Source organism: Cucurbita maxima, unplaced genomic scaffold (assembly GCF_002738345.1).
Source record: "Cucurbita maxima cultivar Rimu unplaced genomic scaffold, Cmax_1.0 Cma_Scf00025, whole genome shotgun sequence".
Classification (NCBI taxonomy): Eukaryota; Viridiplantae; Streptophyta; class Magnoliopsida; order Cucurbitales; family Cucurbitaceae; genus Cucurbita; species Cucurbita maxima.
Window position 1 is genome coordinate 1434362 of NW_019272041.1, and position 15595 is coordinate 1449956.

At 36.6% G+C, this 15595-nt stretch overlaps 2 protein-coding genes across 8 annotated transcripts; one reads left to right on the plus strand and one right to left on the minus strand.

Annotated features, from left to right (window-relative positions):
- Window positions 1-626: 626 nt before the first annotated feature.
- On the minus strand, window positions 627-4970 carry LOC111498410 (probable sodium/metabolite cotransporter BASS6, chloroplastic). Of its 3 annotated transcripts, XM_023149650.1 has the most exons (8): window positions 4620-4970; window positions 4423-4529; window positions 3559-3689; window positions 3267-3460; window positions 2934-3186; window positions 2598-2851; window positions 2431-2513; window positions 627-1155 (listed from the first exon to the last, which is right to left on the minus strand). In XM_023149650.1, the coding sequence occupies exons 1-8, from the start codon at window positions 4804-4806 to the stop codon at window positions 1072-1074; spliced, it is 1293 nt and encodes a 430-aa protein (XP_023005418.1). In that variant the 5' UTR covers window positions 4807-4970; the 3' UTR covers window positions 627-1071. The 3 variants fall into 3 exon arrangements, with proteins under 3 accessions (XP_023005418.1, XP_023005419.1, XP_023005421.1); XM_023149651.1 differs by lacking the exons at window positions 4423-4529; window positions 4620-4970 and having other exon boundaries at window positions 3267-3471; window positions 3559-3650; XM_023149653.1 differs by lacking the exons at window positions 4423-4529; window positions 4620-4970 and having other exon boundaries at window positions 3541-3630.
- A 4387-nt stretch (window positions 4971-9357) lies between these two features.
- Window positions 9358-14939, plus strand: LOC111498339. 5 transcript variants are annotated; one of them, XM_023149527.1, is made up of 7 exons: window positions 9358-9414; window positions 9547-11264; window positions 11378-11528; window positions 11627-11774; window positions 11874-12119; window positions 12750-13029; window positions 14689-14939. In XM_023149527.1, exons 2-6 carry the CDS (start codon window positions 9596-9598, stop codon window positions 13026-13028), a joined length of 2493 nt encoding a protein of 830 aa, XP_023005295.1. In that variant the 5' UTR covers window positions 9358-9414; window positions 9547-9595; the 3' UTR covers window position 13029; window positions 14689-14939. The 5 variants fall into 5 exon arrangements, 4 of the variants coding, with proteins under 4 accessions (XP_023005295.1, XP_023005296.1, XP_023005293.1 ...); XM_023149528.1 differs by having other exon boundaries at window positions 9384-9422; XM_023149525.1 differs by lacking the exon at window positions 9358-9414 and having other exon boundaries at window positions 9429-11264.
- Window positions 14940-15595: the final 656 nt, after the last annotated feature.

The window sequence follows — 15595 nt, forward strand, 5'->3', positions numbered from 1 at the left end:
GTTAACATAATTTAGTTTAATTTAATACTGTTTAAATAGGTTTGAGAAAATTTATAGCTCCCATCTTATTTATTACATGTGTCTACTATTTAGGCAAGATATCGCCACCTATTCTTACTAAGATACGGAAGGAAACGGGGAGACTAAATAGGAACAAGAGGGATCCACCGAACAAGATACTTCTCCTTTCCTTTTTTCGGAAGAAAAGGAGGATCCGGACAAAACAAATGATGAATTCCACTTTAAAAGGACACGCAATCAAAAGATAAAAAGACCCGTTTATGGAACTTCTTACCCTTTTGATGGAAATAAAGAAAATTGCAAAATCCGGTTATAAATTTCTATGTTACCCACTTGCTTTTCATTTTTCTTTTTATTCGATAAGAAACCACTTTATAGTATATCTTAAACATTTGCTCATAAGACGTTCAATGTTATATTTGAGTTAGATGTACCGAATGGTTTCTACATTTTTTTTCGTAATCATCAAATTTTTAATAGTGTTCAATATGAAATATCCGATCAATGAAAAAGTAAGTATTACCCATTCATTCTGATTGAGAATAATATAAAGAAAATCATTCAAGCCATGAACTCATCAAAAAAAATCATGTAAACATAGCATCACACCTTAAGATAATTATATTAATTAAGCATAATAATTCAAACAAACATTCATTGTAACAACTTAATAATGCACAAATTACCATTTCAAAGATCAATGATTCAATCTTTACCTATCAACAATTGTTGAGCTAAAAAACGGTACCGACAGATTCTTTCTAAGCTTTACTATCGATACCAATTCTATCAAGCCTTTCATTTTTTTTTTTTTCTTTTTCTTTTCTTGTTATTCAAAAATTTTCATGAGTAAGTCACAGATCGGAACATGGGCCAATTTATTAAAGCATTGGTAATTTCTTTAAAGCTTGTAAGTTTAAATAAAAGAAAGAGTGGGAACCTCAAGTCCAAGTGTTGGATGCAATTCTAGAAAAGCTGTTTCTATAGGTTGGTTCGTCTTCAACTGCCTCCACAACGCCTGTACAATATATAAAAATTGGCCTAACTTTGTCAGCTCTGCTTTATCAAATCCTGTTCTTTGTTCTTGCTCCATATCATAACCAGAGAGAACCCCATTAAGGACATCAGCACAGTCTGCAAATTATCACCCCCAAAAAAAAGAAAAAAGAAACCTGTTACTTTTTTTAATGTAGGAGGAATAGTGCAGATTAAGAAACTGGAACATTCTGATCAAGGAAATATGCTTTTAAGATTTATATCCTATTTTGCTCCTAAACTTTCGTGCTAATTCTACTTTGTTTCCTAATTTTCAAAACATTATGCTTTCGTTTATAATTAGTGAGATCCCAAATCTTTGTAGACAGAACCAATCATTAGTTCCCAACCATGGGGCGAATGGAATCCTATACATAAATCTAATTATAACCCAAATCTTTGTAAACAGAACTAATCATTAGTTCCCAACCATGGGGCGAATGGAATCCTATACATAAATCAGTTAATAAAAGAATAGAAAAAGCTTTTATTGTGTCGCTTAAATTATATAGGAACTCTAGAACCCAAAAGTTAAGAATAACAAGTTCATTCATTACCAAGAATAGAATAACCACTTAGAATAATGAAACAGATTATATTTGTCGAGAAGTGCAAAATCGTATGGATACGATCCTCATTGTGCATCACATTGGTTGGAGAGGAGAACAAAACTTTCCGTATAAGGGTGTGAAAACCTCTCTCTAACAGATGCATTTTAAAATCTTGAAGGGAAGCCCAGAAGGCAAAGCTCAAAGAGGACAATATCGGCTAGCGGTGGACTTAGGCTGTTTCAAATGGTATCAGAGCCAGACATCGGGTCGTGTGACAGCGAGGACGCTAGGCTCCCAAGGGGAGTGGATTGTGAGATCCCACATCGGTTGGAGAGGGGAACGAAACATTCCTTGTAAAAGTGTGGAAATCTCTCTCTAATAGACGCGTCTTAAAATCTTGACCTCCCTAACAGACACGTTTTAAAACCTTGACCTCCCTAATAGACACGTTTTAAAACCTTGAGGGGAAGTAGATAAGGGAAAGCCCAAACACCCTAAAATATATGAATAGATGTCTACATGGACAAGTTTTTGAAGGCAAGTGTGTAGGTTAGATGTCAAATGTATAAATGTATATAGGTTCTTGTTAAATGATTAATAAAAAATTAACAGCTTTACTTTTTATGCTAAGTTAAGGGCTAAAATGAATGATTGAAATAGACTATTTGAAGGTTTAGTGCCAAATCAGAATGAGTATCAACTAATGAAAGTGTTAAGATAAATATAGAATCTCTTTTATAATTAGTATTCGAAATAAATAACGATGAATGATCCATTATTTAAAATCATACCAAGTGTAAGGAACAGAAAGAAAATAACTCACTGAAATGGCAGGGGGCACACTAACAAGGGGATCCTGGAAAAACCTGTTTGCGAGAGCAAGGGCAAGGAGACTGCTTTGCATTCCTACAGAAGGGGAAAGTCTATCAATTTACTGTAAGCAATGTAATGTAATCTTTTGGATATTCAACTGCTGAAAAATGGTCAAACCTGTCTCATAGGATAGTGTTCTCTGCAGTGCTTTCACATCGGGTGCCCGATGAAACGCAAGACCAGTCAAGAAATAACCAGCTACAAAGGAAGATAAATGAAAAGCTACAATGAGCAGTAATATGGAAAATCCAAATGGGGACATAACAGAGTTGATGTTAATAGCTAGTGGAGCTCCAACACAACAAGCTGTCACCAATACCGAAAGTGGAGGCAAAAAAGGCCGTATGGCATCACAAATCCTAGGAAAGAACCTGAAAGGATAGATATATAAGATAATGGCAAGCTCTCAGCAGATGGGATTTTGGATATAGTTATCTGGAAATATTTCATTACCGATTCAGAAGCAACCCTGCAGCAATTGGTGCAACTACAATCTGTGTAATGCTAGATATCATCCCTTTAACATCAACTGGAAGTTTCTTTCCAATGAGCAATAAAGATAAAAATGGAGTGACAAAAACAGCAGTAGCAGTGGATAATGATGTCATAACAACGCTCAAGGGAGCGAGGGCTGGATCAGTTAAAAACGTAGCGTAACTTGAGAGTTGTGCCCCACTAACACAAGAGACCAGCATGATTCCAGCACCTGATCGATTTATTGACGAGAAGGTTAGAATTCTCCAAAGTCCAAACAGTTCGGTATTGATTGAGGAAGCTCATTCTCACCTATTGAAGTAGGAAGACCACACAAAGTCACTGCGATCGTCCCAAATAGATACCCAAGAAGCGGTTTGACAAAAAATTGCCCAACATAACCAGCAAAGATAGCTGCTGGCTGCTTGAGGGCTTCAAGAAAATCCTTTTCACTGGAATTAACCCCAACTGCAAACATCAAAAATCCTAATGCAGGGGCATAGTACCTGTAAAAGCACTGACATATATCAGAAGATAGTCAAACTTCTGGTAAGAATACAAATATAGTTCAATCAACCAAGCTTACTTCAATAACCTTTATCACCTGCTAGTAAACCAAGCAAAAGATGGTGGGAAAATAAGGGCAACCAGTGTGCTAGCAAGAACCACATGAGGCAGGAGAGAATTTGACTGTTTCAGTATCTTGACAAATGTAGCTTCCTTTTTCTCAAAGATCTGGTGAATATGAAAAGAAATTCCAACAGCTACATTAGAATTAATGTCGACTTTAAAATTGCACAAGTCTGCATAAAGAACATGCATATCTTCGTTTTAATTATGCTTGTATTACAAACAATTACTATAAAGAAAATGTTTCAAAATTCGTCATGTTCTAAAAATTAAAAAAGAAAAAGGTTTCTGGGATTTAAACGTGGCCAAAATTTCAAGCATGTTCTTCGAAAATTAAAAACTAGATCTCATTTTGACAGACTAATTTTACAATTATCCTATATAGATTTGAAATATGCTGACTCCAAGGGACAATCAAATTTTAACCTCCTCACTTTTTAACTCCTGCAGCTAAACCAGCAACCTAAGGAGAAACTAGAAATTCGTCCTATGTTTCTTGAAATCCGCTTCCTGTTGTAATCCAATCATGATTTCAACACATCCGCACATAGGTTCTTACTTTTAAGACTCAGAATGCCAAGAAAGGGGAAGGAAAATGCTTATTGCTGACTTCCTGTTGTTTTATCGATTATTTAATTGAATGCTTTTAGACAACATGCACCTTGATGATCCAGCTTATCTGTTTCTAAAGATCATTAAAACTCTTTATTCGGATACTCCATCTTCTATTTATTCCGCACTTGTTAAGGTCCTAAATCTCAATATATTAATATAATCAAGAAAAGACAAAAGCATGAATACTGCTGAGAAAGATATTCTAATTTAACAAAAACATCACCGGAGGTGAACTGTTAGAAGAATCTTGATCCGGCTCCAAAAATTCAGAAAACTTTTCCGGTACACATCTTGTGAAAATCGAGAATCGAGAGCTCCAATCAGCAGAAACTAGACAAAATTCAACTCAACTCAATCAGCTAACAAAACTCGAATTCAGTAAAACGAGACCAATAGCAGGAAAAGTAAGTGAAAACTCACGCGAAGGATGCGAACAACGAACAGAACCTCCATCAATCCGCGGCGGTAAACGAGGAAACGCCCCCAAAGTTGACTGATGACGAGAAGAGATAGAAGTAGGGAACTCCAATCGAGAGCGATGCAACCGATGAAAGCGATGAATCTGCAAATTCTTCCCAGAAATGGTAGAACTCAAATTCATTCTCATAGTGAAATTCCTACTTTTTTCCTTTTACCCGACGAGAGATCGAGCGATGAACGGGTTAGAAACTTGCGATTATGAAAATTGTTTTGAAGAAAATTACGGCGAGAGTTCACAAATTTAGTAATATTGTAACTGTTCAAAACATCTCCAAAGTTTTCTGCTGTTTAAAATGGAACTTATTGTGAAACTCTTCTTTCAATAAACGTCTTTTTGTAAGTTCATTAAATTATAGCCAGGGTTCCACACTTCTTAATAGACTCATCTCAACACTTTTAGGTCAAACACTTCTTTTTAAAAAAAATTAATAATATTTAAACCATGTAAATATTTAATATTCGAATGCTACAAAATTTTAATTATTAATTATTAATGCAACATCGATCGTAAATAAATAGAAATTTTAAAATAATTAGAAAAGAAAAATCCAACCTACATATTTAATGAACAAAGTTCACAACCCAACTCAATTTGTGTACACGCTACTTATAACTTTCTTCTACATATGGTCCACACACATACTCGTGGGTCCACTATGTAGGTTCGTTAGCGTGATATCTAACCCTAACTGTGGGTAAGCATGTGCTCATATAGTCGAAACTAACGTAAAACAAAGGAGCACAAACAACATTGCAAATGTACGTATTTGTTTATTCCACAATTGAAGAATTAATCTATGATTCAATCAGTATGCATGATGTTTCACATTTAAATTTATAGTTAGTGAGATCTTCAATTCCTTAAGAGACGATGTACATTTTCATGGTATCTTGCAAATTTTATTCATGATCATAACGTGAACGGATATATATGGAAGCGTATGCAGCTAATAATCCTAGACAATGAAAATATATTAATCCATATAAAATAGTAGTTTAACTAACATGTGTGTTAGGATCGCACAACAATGCACACACTCGATATAAATGAACACAAAAAATAAAGATAGAAATATGTACCGTAGGAAAGAATACAAACAATATAGTAAGTACATTTCAAAACTCTACCTTTTAGCTTACTATATATAGTTTTACCATATATAACTATCTACCGTATATAACTTTATATGTCATTTACTAAATATAGCTCTACTATGCATAACAGTTGACTAAGCTATAAATAATAAATAAGGAGTATAACCTAACAATTCTCTCACGGTTGACTAATCTAGTCAACCAAAAATTTTATTCTCAAACGACCATGAGCATCTTCATGGTACCATACCAATTGAGGCTTTGCACAACCTTAATATTCCAACATCAACACATTTTGTCAACATGTTTGCTGGATTCTTTGCACCCTTTATCTTCTCAAAACACATCACCATCTTCTACTAACCTGCAAGTGAAATGGTATTGCCTTACGTGTTTTATCTTTAAATAATAGATCGGGTTCCTCACCAACTGTATGACACTCTGACTATCTCTATAAAGAATCTTTTCGTGCTGCTTCTTGCCTAATTCTTCCAGATAGTCAGTCATTCATATCACCTCCTTCCCAGCTTCAGTTATTGCCACGTACTCAGTCCAGTACAACGCATTTTTGAAGCCTAGGCATCCCATCATCCATGGCTTGCTCCCACTTGTTTGTATCCTCCAACTGTAGGGTCTCGTCAAAGGGCTCTAGTTCCCTTTCATCAACAACAGATAGTGTAATGAAGATACATACATATCTGGTACTCTGATAATACTGGATGATCTTCTCAACACCAGTTCAGGTGTCACTTGCTCTACCGCTGGTTCCTGTGCAACAGTCTCAGGAGTGTCTTGAGTATATGCTACAACATCACTAGGTGATTTTTTTCGCAACTCAACCTCAACTCCCACTTGCTTCATTGTCTTGGAACCTTACCTCCACTCCCACTTGCTTCATTGTCTTGGAATCTTACCTCAACTCCCACTTGCTTCATTGTCTTGGACACTTGCTCCACATCTGGTTCCTCAGCAGGAGTCTCAGGAGTTTCATGAGTATCTACTATAACATCACTAGGTGAGTTTCCATGCAACTGAAGCTCAACTCCCACTTGCTTCGTGATCTTGGAACCTTGCTCCACATCTGGTTGCTCAGCAATAGTCTCAGGAGTTTCATGAGTATCTGCTACAACATCACTAGGTGAGTTTCCATGCAACTGAAGCTCAACTCCCACTTGTTTCGTGATCTTGGAACCTTGCTCCACATCTGGTTGCTCAGCAATAGTCTCAGGAGTTTCATGAGTATCTGCTACAACATCACTAGGTGAGTTTCCCTGCAACTCAAGCTCAACTTCCACTTGCTTAGTGGTTTTGGAACCTTGCTCCACATCTATATAGACTATTTCCAACCACACTTTCTTCAATTCTCTTGCATTCCTTGTGAAGTTAACTCGTTTCTACTTGCTCATAATGCAATTCTCACAACGACCCACATCAACAAATTTCAGGCCTTTTAGAACTCCTTTCGCAGCCAACATCTTCATTTCTTTCATGCTCATATGTCTAAGTCTATTGTGCCATAGACTTGAATTTGAAGCACTCTCAACAACAGCAGCTATGTTCATACACTTTGCAGTGATGTATAAGGTTCCAGATTTTGTGCCACGTGCTACCACCATAGCACCCTTCATAATCTTTCACGAACTCTTCTCTAACTCTGTTGCATAACCTGTGCTGTCCAACAAACCAATAGAGATCAGGTTCTTCTTGAGACCAGAAATATATCTGACATTCTTTAATGTCCAATGATTTCCGAGTTTTTATGCAGACATCTCCTTTTCCTTTAATCTCCAAATCTTTGTTGTTGGCAAGATACACCTTCTCGAAATTTCCAGACTTGAAATTCCGGAACAACTCTTTATTTGGAGACGAATGAAAAGATGCACCTGAATCCAAAATTCAGGATTCAATCGAACTGTCCATGCTGAGGGTTAGAGCATCTCCAATGTCTTCGGCTGAATTTATAGAATCATCATCATTTCCAGATTTGTGATTTTGCTTCCTCTTTGGTTTTGTACAATCTATCCAAAAGTGTCATTTTTCTCCACAATTCCAACACGTTATGTTTGGTCTATTTGAAGATTTTTCTCGGTTCTTTGATTTTGATCGCTCTTTGTTTGGGCTCTTCGGTTTACTTCTTCCCCGTTGGTGAACACTGAGAGCACTACCAGATGAATTTTCAATTTCTCGTTTGCGAATACTTTCGCTGAGAACTACATCTCGAATTTCATCAAACTTCACTTTATCAAATCCTCGGGAACTGCTGATTGCGACAACAACAGTATCGCACGACTCGGGTAAAGATGACATCAAAATCAATGCTTTAATTTTATCATTGAAATTAATTTCCATCGAACTCAGTTGACTTACGATCGATCATATTGAATTCATTTATATGATCAACAACATAGCCACCTTCAGACATTTGTAGATTGAACAATTTTCGCATCAAATACACCATATTCATAGCCGACGGCCTTCAATAGATCTAACGTTGTCTTCTCCTTGATGATGTTGAATGCCACGTTTCTGTACAGTGTCAACCGGATCAGCCCTAAGGCTTGTCGATGCTTGAGCTTCCACTGCTTCGTGGTCATGGTATCCGACTTCACCCCAAACAGGAGTTTGTGAAGATCTTTCTGGTACAGATAATCTTCAATCTGCATCTTCCAGAAACCGAAACAAAGTCGATTCACTTAGGTCAAATGAGCCAACGAGGAGCTGTTGAGTCGATGAAGCCGAGCAATAGATGACCGACTAGGTGGAGACAACCCTAAGCTATCGTCTAGTGGATGACTCGAAGAAGTCGAACAGTGTGTTGTTTGAGAAGATGACTTAGAGGGCTAAGTCGTATAGACATTGGACTGGCTCGAGAAGTGGGTCACATGCTTGAGGCCTGACTGGTGTTCGTGTTTAGCTCCGTCTTGTGGTATTGGTTGGCTTGGGCCAGCATATCAATCGAAAGAAATAGATTATCGCTTGAAAGAAATTGAGTTTTGTCCATGGCCGCATGCCCAGTTCCAAACCTCTCTTACTTGCGTCCCGTTAGATAGACATTTACTATTCTTGTTGTGTAAATACGAGAGTGCATATCACCAAAATCATCTCTACACCTAGCATGACTAAAATGCCCCCAAATATATTGTAGGGAATGTAATTAGTTATCAATTCTTCCTACCCAGATTATATGCTATCAAAACTATGGTGATTGCTTATTCGCTTTTAGCTTATAAAATTGATTTATTTCAAATTGTTTTCAAACACATTTTCTCGTTCATATTTTCTAAAAACATTTCTATCAAACATGATCCAAGACTGAGTATACGTCAATATTTTTCGCGAAGTCCAAACTTCACACGACTGAGTTCTCTAGGTTAAGAACAAGTGCTACCTAATCGCTATCCTGTTGTCGTAAGAGTGCGATCGTGCCCACTTTAAGCAAAACCAAAAAGTTAGAGGTCAAATCCCGTGCTTTATGGAACTAATAATTATAATAAAATAAAAATAAATATTATGTTAACAAAATTTAATAAATTTTTATACAAAATGACCTAAATTTAATACTTTTTTTTTGAAATAAAAAAAGGGTTCAAATTTCTTATTTTTGTTTCTGGTGTGGAGGAAGATACCTACGCGCTCATTGGTAACAATGTATTTTCCTTTCATCAATGGTTTCTCAATTTTGTAGAAGAAATGATAAGAATAAGATTGCATAAACAAACAAATTCTATCTTCTTCTCTTCTAATTCCAATTCATTTGTTTGATTCTTCTAAGCTTTCTTTCATATGCTCCGCTCGCCTTTTTTGTACCTCCAAATGATAAGATGGCAAAGCAGGCGAATTCTGTTTTCCTCGAAGAATGGTTGAAGAGCATCAGCGGTATAAGCAGTGGTTTTAACTCTAAAATCAGTTCCTCGTCTGCTCGAGAAATTATCCAAGCATGGGCTGAGCTTAGAAGCAGTTTGGAGCATCAATTGTTTGATGATCGCCACATTCAATCTCTCAAAACGCTCGTTAACTCTCAATCGTCACTCTATGTTGCTGACCCACAAGCTAAGCTGGTTATTTCTATACTATCTTCTCCGAACTTATCTCTTCCTGATGAATCGTATCCTCTTTTCCTGAGGATTCTTTATATCTGGGTTAGAAAATCTCTCCGGCCCTCTTTAGTTCTTGTCGATTCATCCGTTGAGATTCTCTCTCAAATTTTTTCTTCCAAAATTGGATTGAGGAAGAATCCTTTGTTCATCTCGGAAGGAGTTTTGATTTTGGGTGCTATTTCGTATGTAGTTTCAGCTTCTGAAAAATTCAAATTATGCTGTTTGGAGTTGCTTTGCAGGATCTTGGAAGAAGAAGAATGGCTACTGATTGGATCAGTTGGAGGTACAGTTCCAGAATTTTTTGCTGGGATTGGTTATGCTTTATCTTCATCAGTGAATGCTCATGTTGTTAGACTGTTAGATTCTTTATTAGGAATTTGGGGTAAGATAGGTAGCCCTACTGGTAATCTTTCTACTGGGCTAATGATTTTGCACTTGATTGAATGGGTGACTTCTGGTCTGATTAGTCTTCATTCATTCAAGAAATTAGATTTTTTAAGCCAAGCTGCTTTAGAATCTTCAAAGGAAAGCTATGCTTCATTTGCTGTTGTAATGGCTGCTGCTGGAATATTGAGGGCTTTTAATTCTTACAAAGCCTTGTTGAGTAGTTCAGAAAGAGAAACAATATCAAGAATAAGGATTTCAGCCCAGGATTGCTTAGAATCTATAGCTAAGAATTTTATTTCTACTATGGAAGGATCTTCAATTACAGGCAATGATGATCATGGAAGGAGCCTGCTTCTATTGTGTATTTCATTGGCAGTAGCACGTTGTGGTCCAGTGGCATCTCGCCCGCCTGTGCTAATTTGCGTTACTTATGCTTTGTTGACTGAAATATTTCCTTTGCAGCGTTTATATGCCAAACTTCTCGAATTCTCGTTTGGTGAGTCGGGTGTGTTGGGGCTTTCTCTAGTGAAAGAGCATCTGGATAGTATTCCTTTTAAGGAAGCAGGGGTAATTGCTGGTGTTCTTTGCAGTCAGTATGCTTCAATTGATGAAGATGACAAAAAAATTGTAGAGAATCTTGTCTGGGATTACTGTCAAGACATCTACTCAAGGCACCGACGAGTCGGTTTGGTGCTTCGTCATAGAGAGGATGAATTACTTGAGAATATAGAAAAAATTGCAGAGTCTGCTTTCCTCATGGTTGTAGTTTTTGCATTAGCTGTCACAAAAGAAAAGTTAAATTCCAAATATACACTGGAAACACAGTTTGATGTATCAGTAAGAATACTCAATTCATTCTCTTGTATGGAATACTTTCGGCGTATTCGCATGCCAGAATATATGGATACTATCCGAGGAGTTGTTGCAAGCGTTCAGGAGAATGAGTCTGCCTGTGTCTCTTTCATTGAATCAATGCCCTCATACCAAGATCAAACACATGGGCCAGGTATTGGTTTCAAATTATTTTACTTTGCCATGAAAGTTAATTATTTGGGTTCTTATGCTAATATCGTTCTATGCTTTAAGAGGATTTGAAAATTGAAATTCATTGTTTTTTAGATAGCTCTATTGGGCAGAAATTACAATATATATGGACTGAAGATGAGGTGCAAACTGCGCGTATGTTGTTTTATATACGAGTCATTCCAACCTGCATTGAGCTAGTTCCTACACAAGTGTACAGGAAGGTGGTAGCTCCAACAATGTTTTTGTATCCTGTTCTAGTGAACGTATTCTTACAAATCCGCTTTCTTTATTTTTATTTTTTCTCGCGAACTATATTTTATTTCCTATTACCAAGTCTATTAGATATATGGGACATCCAAATTCCAAAGTAGCCCGAGCTTCACACTCGGTGTTTATAGCTTTCATATCAGGCAAGGATGACGGCGAAGATGGAAACAGAGTGATGTTGAAGGAGGAGCTTGTTTTCTACTACATTGAGAGATCTTTATCAGTATCACTCTCAACTTGAGACTTTTTTCTTTATTTGTTCAACAAACTTTAGCTTTATAAATTGAGTTAGATGTTGAGTTTTCAACTTCTATGATTTTAGGGATATCCTGGCATTACACCATTTGAAGGTATGGCTTCAGGAGTTGCAGCTTTGGTTCGATATCTTCCTGCTGGAAGTCCATCCATTTTTTATTGTATCGACAGTTTGACTGTAAAAGCTACAAGTCTTTGCAGTGAAAACTTCATGGACGATGCTGATCTGTGGAAGACATGGCAAGGAGACTTGGAGCCTTCCAAGAAAATTTTAGACATGCTTCTACGGCTCATTTCTCTTGTTGATATACAGGTAATATACTACTTTGTATAACTTAAGATGCGTGTTCTTCCATATTTAGTGTGAGATCCCACATCGATTTGAGAGGGGAACGAAACATTCCTTATAAGCGTGTGGAAACCTCTCCCTAGTAGACGTTTTTTAAAATCGTTAGGCTGACGGCGATACGTAACGGATCAAGGCGGACAATATCTGTTAACAGTGGGCTTGAGTTATTACAAATGATATCAGAGCTAGACACTGGCAGTGTGCCAGCAAGGGCATTGGGCCTCCAGGGAGGAAGGGGGTGGATTGTGAGATCCCACATCGGTTGGAGAGGGGAACGAAACATTCCTTATAAGGGTGTGGAAACCTCTCCCTGGTAGACGCATTTTAAAACTGTGAGGCTGACGGCGATACATAACTGGCCAAAACGGACAATACCTTTAGTGCTGAATTCATTTTCGATTCTTTCTTGTAAATGAAATGTTAATTTCACGAAATTAATTATGCAGGCAAGATATTATTCAATTAGATGTTGGGTGACTTACTAGCAAATTTACTTATTTGATGTACTTCAATTAGTAGTTACTGATGAACTAATTACTTATATATTTCTATCTGATTTTCTTTTGTTTGGATTTTACATCTGGCATATTTTAGGTACTCCCAAGCTTGATGACGAATTTAGCACAACTGGTCATCAAGTTACCGTCAGAAGGCCAAAACATGGTTCTTGATCAGTTATACTCCCTGGTTTCAGAAGCTGATGATGTCACACGCAAACCCTCGTTAGTCTCATGGCTACAATCATTATCTTATCTTTGTTCACGATCGAGGAGTGCCGATGCTCACTCCAACGAGAAGCAAACTACACGGCTTTCAAATTTTGCATGGATTGTTGACCCATTGAACCGTATTCGATCCTATGCACGACTTTGAGGTATGAGTTTTTAATTCTTGGTTTGATTTTCTCCTTCCATGTTAATAATGTTAATTTTATTGCATATGCTGTACGTATAAGATTTTCCTTATTCTTTTATCCTAGTTGTGTTTATCATGGAAGCTGTCTTTAATGTTTCGTTCTCCTCCTCAACCGATGTGGGATCTCACACACAGTTATGAAACATGTTTTATATCATGTATAATACTGATGACACAACTATTTTCAGCCCAAATGATAAGGGCGTGCTGGAAAATTAAATATTCTCTTAAACGCCTCTTAGTTATACATCAACCTCTTGGAAACAGGTACCTAAACACTAAAAATGAGGAAGTTGGTGGATGGGCTACCTTTTCTGGTGTATAATTTTTGCCTTTTAACAATCTCTAGCATTCATCCAGAGGATGATCCTAAAGGGAGCCCATTTTGGGACAAGTTCGAGGCTGAATTAGTTGAATGAAGTGTTCATATCTAAAGGTGGAAGGCTTAGATTTGCTCAATCTACTCTATCAAGTAAGCCTAAAGAAACAAGGACAGCTGCCCTTTACCTAAAATTCCTAAATATGATGAGTAGTTTGGTCGTTTCCTTAGGTTTAAGCTAGAAAATAGGCTGTTTATCAGAATTTAAAAGGATTACTGGCTGTGTGTTAGAATTTGTGTTATCTCCAACCAAAAAGACTACTTGCGAGCGACTGCTGGAACTCTGAACATGATAACTAGGATTTGGGACAGATTACAATAAAGAATCTCGTTGGGCTCTCTCCTTTTGGTTGGAGTTTACATTTTGTAACGACTCAAGCCCACTGCCAGAAAGAAGCTAGTAGGTATTGTCCTCTTTAGGCTTTCCCCTCAAGATTTTTATAATGTGTGCTAGGAAGAGGTTTCCAGACCGTTATAAAGAATGTTTTGTTCTCTTCTCCAACCAATGTGGGAACTCACAATCCACCTCCCTTCTCCAATTGATGTGGGACCCCCCAATCCACCCTCCTTCAGGGCCCAGCGTCCTTGCTGGCACACTGCCTCGTATCCACCCCCTTTCGGGGCTTAGCCTCCTCGCTGACACATCATTTGGTGTCTGGCTCTAATATCATTTGTAACAGCCTAAGCCCCCCGCTGCTTTCCATTTCGGGTTTCCTTTCAAGATTTTTAAAATGCGTTTGCTAGGGAGAGGTTTCCACACCCTTATAAAAAATATTTTGACTCTCCTCCCCAACCGACTTGGGATATCATACACATTCTAAGGATGAAGCAACTACAGATTACTTTTTCACTATTTTTCTTCTGCGGTTAAGGAGTACTCCTTCCAGAAGCTCTTCCAGGTTGCTGGCTGAACGATATGGAAATTTGTGGAAAACTGTGACGGTTGTTCTTATGGATTGATAAAAATCAGACAATTACAAGCTGTTGGGAACTTAAAAATGGTCATAACTCATAACTCTGTAGTCTGTTTCCATACAATGGCATGAGCTGGTGAAGAGAAACCTGTTGTGCTTGACTTCCAACTAGTTGATGAAACTCCTACTGAAATATCTCTGTGCTGCTTCTGTATTTATTCATAGTCGGTAGAACTGAAACTAGAACTAAACCCTGCCCCCGACCGTGTTTTGATGTCGTAACTTCACTCAATCTTACTGTGTGTGTTTGTATTTATTTGCGTAGGTGTTGCCACCGAACGACCAACATATTTAAAAGAGAACGGTTTCGGTCGCTAGCCGTACTAGAAAGGCCAAGCCATGACAGACAAGAAGCTCTTCGACTCAATTCCAACATAATTACTCTCATGCTATCACATCATTTACTCATTTAGGTATCGGTAGCAATCAGCGATACGAGAATGATGCATTGTAGTTGTAGCTGATATTTTGTTACAATGATATTTACAATTAATTTCATAGCATCATTTTCTTTTATTTATTTATTTATTTATTTATTTAAATCTTTACATTTTATGTTATTAAATAATAAATAAAAAATAAATAAATTTAATAATTCAATATTTCCACGTATATTTAATTAATCTAAGTGGATTAAAAATCGAGATGTAATTCCTTCTATTTGAAGCTTTTCCATTCAATATTAAATGCAGGGACATTCAATCACATGGCTGTTCATTATTATTATTGTTATTATTATTGCTTTCATTAAATTACGTGTTTTTCAACCAATAATATAATTTCCTATTTTTGTTTCTGTATTTCTTCAAATATTCAAATTTAATAATTAACCTTTAATTTATAACAAGTTGTCATATATATATGAATATTTATTCACTATTTAAAGTGCCACATAGATTTTATGTAAATCAAGGATCGAAATTGAATTATTTGTTTTTAATCTTATTAATTGTATAATTCTATTAAGGAAAATAATAATAATAATACTTTATAACTTAATTCAGGAATAATTAGTTTTATTATTCTAAATAATATGTATATTTTAAAATTAAAAAATATTTATTTGTTTATTAATTATTCTGAAATAATTTTAAAATATTTTAAATTAAAAAAAAAAATGATTTGTTAAGCGAAGTAGTAAGCGTGAGGCCGAAGTCTCCAAAATGGAGACT

Bases quoted from the DNA above. Each gene is read 5' to 3' on its own strand.
- LOC111498410 (XM_023149650.1), bottom strand. From the start codon at position 4,806: ATGAGAATGAATTTGAGTTCTACCATTTCTGGGAAGAATTTGCAGATT. The intron at 3,690-4,422 runs GTGATGTTTTTG...CATATTCACCAG, and splicing joins CTTCTAACAGTTCACCTCCG to ATCTTTGAGAAAAAGGAAGC. The intron at 3,461-3,558 runs GTGATAAAGGTT...GTGCTTTTACAG, and splicing joins TTTGCTTGGTTTACTAGCAG to GTACTATGCCCCTGCATTAG.
- LOC111498339 (XM_023149527.1), top strand. From the start codon at position 9,596: ATGGCAAAGCAGGCGAATTCTGTTTTCCTCGAAGAATGGTTGAAGAGC. The intron at 11,265-11,377 runs GTATTGGTTTCA...ATTGTTTTTTAG, and splicing joins AGATCAAACACATGGGCCAG to ATAGCTCTATTGGGCAGAAA. The intron at 11,529-11,626 runs GTATCCTGTTCT...CAAGTCTATTAG, and splicing joins GTAGCTCCAACAATGTTTTT to ATATATGGGACATCCAAATT.